Source organism: Arachis ipaensis, chromosome B06 (assembly GCF_000816755.2).
Source record: "Arachis ipaensis cultivar K30076 chromosome B06, Araip1.1, whole genome shotgun sequence".
In the NCBI taxonomy this organism is placed as follows: domain Eukaryota; kingdom Viridiplantae; phylum Streptophyta; class Magnoliopsida; order Fabales; family Fabaceae; genus Arachis; species Arachis ipaensis.
The window spans coordinates 14,422,598-14,429,720 of NC_029790.2; the positions used below are offsets into that span (position 1 = coordinate 14,422,598).

At 34.4% G+C, this 7,123-nt stretch overlaps 1 protein-coding gene across 2 annotated transcripts; it reads right to left on the reverse strand.

Annotated features, from left to right (window-relative positions):
• LOC107645851 (acyltransferase-like protein At1g54570, chloroplastic) lies at positions 1,581–7,046 on the reverse strand. Of its 2 annotated transcripts, XM_016349978.2 has the most exons (14): positions 6,749–7,046; positions 6,211–6,718; positions 5,838–5,889; positions 5,600–5,655; positions 5,244–5,402; positions 5,062–5,166; positions 4,807–4,913; positions 4,403–4,524; positions 4,032–4,140; positions 3,400–3,530; positions 2,853–3,222; positions 2,591–2,704; positions 2,161–2,246; positions 1,581–2,031 (listed from the first exon to the last, which is right to left on the reverse strand). In XM_016349978.2, the coding sequence occupies exons 2-14, from the start codon at positions 6,665–6,667 to the stop codon at positions 1,725–1,727; spliced, it is 2,175 nt and encodes a 724-aa protein (XP_016205464.1). In that variant the 5' UTR covers positions 6,668–6,718; positions 6,749–7,046; the 3' UTR covers positions 1,581–1,724. The 2 variants fall into 2 exon arrangements, with proteins under 2 accessions (XP_016205464.1, XP_016205463.1); XM_016349977.2 differs by having other exon boundaries at positions 6,211–7,046.

Here is a 7,123-nt window from a genome sequence, read left to right on the forward strand (position 1 = left end):
ACTTATTATTAATTTATTATGTCATCTATAATCTATTATTAATAAAAAAAAAAAATACTTGAGGGAAAAACTACCAAAAGTACAAGCCTGTTTGTTGTGTGTTTCAAGGAGGGAGAGGTTCTTGGGGAAGAGGAATGGGTCAATTTCAGTTCTTGGGATGAGTTTCACTTTGGAACTGTTGGTGGCATTGGGAATAGAGTGAGAAGAAAGAGCAACAAGTGAGTGTGAGCAAGCGATGATACATGAAAGGTGCTGATTCCGGAGGCCATTAGAAGAACCAAGTTTTGCACAGCATAACCAACTATGGCAGGGATTTGTAAGTGTGCAGTTTGAGTTGTGTTGAGTGTTTGATATTGGTACTTGGCAGTGTGTTAATATGGGAATAATGTATTGAATCAAGTCTAACCTTTTGTAGTCAAAGATGCTAATTAAAACAAAATTAATTGTTTAATTGTGTAATTTAGGAAACTGATTGATGGTTATTAATGTCATTTAATACGATTAGATTTAATTCGCTCTTTAGGTTTGATAAAGAGAAGAATCCTTACTTCAACTAGTTATAACTCAAATGACATAGTCTTTTTATCGTTACCTAGAGATTTTGGATTCGAATCTCACTCCTAATTTTAACAAAAAAAAAAAATCCTTGATACACTTGCAAGTAAAAAGATAGATTTAACTTAAAGAAGTAAAATATATTATAATCAAATCGGATATATTAAAACAAATTGATATTTTGTTATTTCTTTTTTTTTTTTTTAACAAGAACGAAGCAAGAAGAGAAAGAGAAACAGCAAAACAAGAAAATAAACTTAATCCACCGTGATATCTAGCATTTATCAACAACAAAAAAGATTTAAACTACTCCACTTTTTATAGTTCATAATTAACTTTTGAATAATTACCACATCACTAGATTCTTTATTTTGGAGTATTCTTTAATTTTTTTAGTTAAATATTCTAAATAACCACAAAAAATCTCTCATTTATAATTTTTGTAGCTCATCTTTTTATTATCAATTTCTGTCCAACTCTCAAAATATTATTTTATTATATTTAAAAAAATTTAAATTTTTTTAGTGTCAATCAACTAAGCACACCACACCTGCCAAAAGAATTCACAACCAAAAAACAAATAATGAACGTATTCAATATTTTTTTACATAACACATATGTATATTACTATGATCAATAAGACCTAGCCACATTTTGTTATTTCTACTTTCATAAAATATGCTAAAAGAATATTGACCACTCAAATCGGAGGTCTTCATGCAAAATAATAGTGGAGAATGGTTTGTAATCACCTCCATAAATACTTAGGTGAATCATTTCTTCTGTTGTACTAATATCAAGGAGATTATGTTTCATATATCGAGTTTACATCTTTAATGACATCCATATTATCCTAATCTCTCAAATCATCGGTCATCATTAGACCACTCATATTAGCTTTGATTAAAGTGGTGCAATGAGCATGCTAGCTTTGCTATAAATATGAACATACTAGCTCTTAACTTTGTTTCAATTAACTGTAGTATACCAGAATTTTATGCCTCTAATTGCATCAAAACTCAAGGTTTAAACGTCAAAGAAAGCATAATTTTCTTTTATTTCACTATTGTAAATATGATCATCATGCATGTACATAATAATGAGCTTCCAAATAATTATTATGAATACACTAAGAGCAAGAATATTGTAGCACATGAAGCATTTTTCATTCAAATCTTGAATGTTGGAGTTTGATCAGATTCAGAGCGAGGGTAAAGTGTCTGATATAACTTCCTATCAATGAAATTCCTGTACGGATCCTCCTGCCTTTTCTTGAGCAAGTAACCCATATTGTTCTCAACTTCTGACTTAATTTGAAGGTATAGTTTGTTGGCAGCTTCTCTGTCTTTAAGCATGTTCTCCATCCCTTTTGTGCTTATTGGCTTCCCAAATAGATAGTAGAATCTTCCAGGCAATTTTGGAAGAATCAATGGTGGAGCTATATCTCTGCTTGCTACCTCACCACTTATCTCGTCTCTGAAAATTATTTTTGTTATTAACAACTTCACAACTTTGACATATTAACTATATTAAATATACATATTCAATCATGTGATATTTACAAAACAATCAAGCAGCCTGAATTTTAAGATGGAGAGTAATTACCTGAACTTAACCGAGCCTCGCTGCAATTCTCTGACATACTCTATGAAATAAGGGATCTTCGCTAAGTCATTGAAGTCAAGAAGTATCTGTAAAATCAAGATGTGAGCACAATTAATTCATCATGTTCTAGGTTTGCAAGCAAAAAGAAAGGATATATAGCAGATATTTTCTTATGAAAAACAAATAGTTAAAAAAGAGCTGAAGATAGTGAAGTTCTCCTCAAATTGCACTGGCTAACTAGGCTGATTCTCAAATTACTGTAATTTTGTGTTGATCACATTCTTAAAGTGTTTATAATTGTTGTTTCAGTGATTATGAAAGCCAAAAATCCCTCCAAGGCTTAAGTAGTATTGAGTATAGCAACATTAATAAAAAAATAATACTAAAAATAGGGAGTAAAGAAATCATTATAGAAAAAGAAGAAACCTACATCAGCTATGTCATCTTCTCCCACAGTACCAAATGGCACGATTGTAGCGCCAAATCGCGCCGCCATACGCACAAACTCTGGATGATCCGGCCAAATTACCTTGTACTCTTCCCCCTAAACAACAAATGGGAACAAAATCAGAGCTGCCCTCAAATTTTGACAAGCATGTTTTGATGTCACAAAAGTACAAAAATATTTAACTACTGTATGCACATCAACTTCATGGATTCTTTTAGAGTACAATTTTGGAAACTTGATGCACCTTATAATGCAGAGCCTCGCGTTGACCACCAGGATATAGAAGAATATGTGAATTGTTCTTAAGTAATTTGAAAAGATAGCTTCCTGAAACAGGCACTGAACCAAATATCTTCATCCAATCAAATACACCAAACTCAGAAGAAGCATTCTCCCTTCTTCCTTCAAAAAGCTCAGGATGGGATATTCCTCGAAGCACGATACCCTTCTGAGTTATAAATTCTTCCACAAGTGAGGGAAGATCTACTCCAAGCAACATATGATAACCAACATATATGACAGGACCCTCGACCGGAACACCATCAAGACCTTGCACAATCTTTCCATCCTCCAATGTTGAGAACACGACAGAACCGGTAAGAAAACGCAACAATCTGCAACAACAGTTATTTTGTTGTTGTTCTCATTTACTTGGGAACACAGGTACAACTTAAATTCTTAAAGAAGAATATGAAAGTAAAGCACAAACAATTATACTTTAACTACTAATACATTTCTAGCAACAATACATGGTGAGCACAATACTTGATTAATTGCTAAAAGAAAATTACCCAACTATATCCATTGCAGTTTTGAATTCAGTCATACTGATAGGAATGTAATCCCTGACCAAATCATGTCTTCTTGAAAGGCGGTACATGCAAGTTCCCCTGATGATTGTCAATAGACCAACGCCATCTTCCTGTATCACCATGAACAATGAACAATTAATTAACTATGAGTGCGGTGCACAAGCATCCTGCGTTAACATAAGGCTGATTCCACGGCTTGAACATGTGATTTTGAGGTTACACGGAGACAAACTCAACCGTTGCTCCAATGCTCCCTTTCGCATACATTTTGTAAAATAACCAAAATAAAAAAATAAATTCAGGTTTTAGCTTCTAAAGAGAGCAATTTACTAGAAAGATCAGTCTTCAGCTTTTTTCAATTATTATAAGTTGAATGGTCACTTCATTGAGAATTAGAAAGAAGACTCTTACTCATATAGAGCTTCTATCACAAGAGAACTACATAAGCAGTAATAAATATAAAAAAACAAAAGTTTGTTATAACAGCTAATGAGTTAATCCTAATATGCAAAGCATAATAGAACATTTTAACCAGAAGCCATAGGGAAGTTTCTACAATAGCCTTTGAAATTTATGATGATAGTTGCAGGAATATCTGTTCATTCACATACCAATAGAAGGGTGTGTCCGCTGTCCTTAAAATTACGGACTCTGCAATTTTGTATCGAACGTGCTAGTCTTTGAGCTTCATCTTTACTGGGAAGCATGTTATCCTTGCCACTAGAATAAAAATTTTATCAATCTAACTTTTTAGCAACCAATTTACACAAATTTGAAAGCACATTATACATGTTACATGAACTGTTGATCACACACCTCACAGAAAAGAATGTATAAATTCCTAAGTTCTAAAACAGAACATTATTGATTCAGTTACTGCTACAACCCAAAAACCATGCATTTTGAAGAAGAGATCACAGAAAACAAACAGATATAGACACCCCATAAATCATATGAGACATAAAATCTAGAGAGTAAGAACCTAGCAAGCACGAGTACTTCAGCTTTAACCGCATGAAGACGTGAGTTGGCATAGGCAGCTGCTGTTTTAATAAGCTTAAGCTTCCAAATAAGAGTTTCCTTTGGCATAATATTAGCCAACTCCTGAAAAAAATATAGGACGAATTATGATATTGATAGGCAACTCAATATAATTCAGCACCGCATACATGATAAAAATTCGAGATATAGAGATTAAGGGAGAAGGATAGAGGAAAAAGACAGAACATACTACTAGGTAAAAAACCTTTCACAAGTTTGTAATTGGAAATTTAGGAGTTGAAATCCATGCTACAAGTTTGTCATTCTAGTCAACTAATGCAATTAGAAACAATATAAAATCCTAAACAGAAGGGTGACAAGAACAGAATACTGAAGTTTTCTTACAGGAAGACATGGCAGCAATGCAGTTAGATTGGATGATAATTGTTCTAGTTTCTTTGCAGGTGGAAGACTGTTTTCAATACTGACTGATGCCATCTTCATTGGCTCACCTGATCTCATGAAATTACATAGCATTGTATCAACAATGACAAATTTTCGATAGCACAAGAACCATTCAATACATTTGAAAATAAACTCACTAGTTCCATGAACAAAATGTAATGTAAAAGTTATGTCATGAGAAAACAGATTACTTACCCATAACGAAACTAAGAAGAAAGGGAACGGTAACATGCAGTTCATTGGGCAAAGCTTCCAAGATGGGAAACAAAGGTTGCAACTGGGATCTGCCAAAGGATGTAGCTGGGTTGAAAAAATGTACTGTCAGATTTTATTATCACGAATAATGACAATTTCGAATACAGCATTAATCAGTGTACCTGGATTGACTAATATCAGAACCAGGTCGATTGTTGGATTGCGTGCAGCAACAGCGAGTGCTAGGCATCCGCCAAAGGAATCACCTACCAGATATATCGGTTTATTCGGAGCCAAAGCATACTCAACCTTAATAGCTTCTTCAACAAGTTTCACCAGTCCTTCATAAAATTTAAATATGGAAGAAAAAACAAAGTTAAGGACGAAATACCAACCTAACAAGAAATAGAAATCCAAATCCCATAGATAATTTGAAGGCGTGAACAAAATATCTCTTAACTTTCTAGAAACAATTATCAACCCAGGAGTTGGTTTCAGTTAAAAGCATAAACTACAACACAATAGTATATGAAACTACCTTCAAACGGTGTTCTATCAAGAACAGGAATGTGCAAGCAACGAACTTCGAAAGCCCTGAAATCCAGAAACAAAATGGGTGAGAAAGTAGAACAGAAAATAAAATTACAAGAAAAGTGCTAACTCAAATCTCGCAGACTATGACATGTTCTAAAATGAGACTATAACATGTTCTAAATTGCCATTCCTAGAGTACTTGTTTATATTAGTTATTAAAATATGCATATAGCACAACATACTTCCCTAGAGCTTTGTGGTGCAAAGTGAGGCCAAATCCTGTACCATCCAACCCTGCACAAATAAAACTCAAGAACTTTAACACTGCATACATGTTTCATCAACCAAATAACCCGGCTCGGGTTCATCATTTCCCCTCTCATTACCTTCCTTATGGCTTAAGCTTCACATTGCAAGGAAGGGACTAGACCAACTCAGTGTTGGAGTTGGCATTCAATATGCAGCATTACAAACAAGTAGCCAACATAATTGGAAATTGAATCCAACTTACACCAAAGAAAATCATGAAGAATTTTGAGGAATAAAAAAGTGCCAACCCTAGAGTAGTCTAGACAAATTGAAATATACAGGAGTGAATAGTAGAAATTGTTATACCGGGTAGAAAGAGAAGAGTGGGAGAGTTTTTCAAAGGAGAACCACACTCAACTGGGCAAAACCACCTTGGTGGGCCACCATCACCATTGCTAATCTCTTTTGCTGCTGCAAAGTAATCTTCCACTGTTTGAGTACCATACCCATCATCCCAAAGGGGTTCCAAAACCATAGCATCACCATCATCATTGCCCTTCCTCATCTCTTCAATTATCAACTTCCCATTTTCCTTGTTCTTCTCAACAATAAAGGAATCATTTTTTTCATGCTTTGTATCAAGAACAAGTGAGGAAGAAGAAGAAACTCCATTTATTGCAGTCACTCCTGAATCTGATTCAGATGGCAATACTGTGTTGGTGGGGATTACTGGACCGTCCAAGTTCTGAGCTTGAACTCGAAAACGAGGCCTCATTGCAGAAAAGGGTGACACCCCAAAACTCATTATAGAATTAGAAGCCATGGCAAAAAGTTGAACTGAATCTTCACTCTTCAACTCACACAAGGCTTTTGATGAAGTTAGCCTCAAAACTCAAAAGCTGGAGGAAAATGAAGAAGAGAAAAGAGTTCACCTTTTTTATTATGGTTTCTTTTTGTTTATGATGTATTCTTCTTTTTTGTTGGCTTTTCAGTTTTCATTCAAGTGAGACTGTAGAAGCACCACACGAAACTTGCTGTGATTATTATGCTAAACTCCTTAAAACCGATGTCTGAAAATGAAACCGTCAGAGTCACATGTTTGGTGTTCGGAACACCAACGGAAGAAACAGAACAGAGGATGAGAGATACAAGCTAACATGCCACTAAACACACGAATAGTACATGCGCCGAATCTTGTTCTATCTAATGGTTATTGGTTAATATAATATAATTAGTAATAATGTATAGTTTTTTAATGATAATTTGAAAAAGAGAAAGT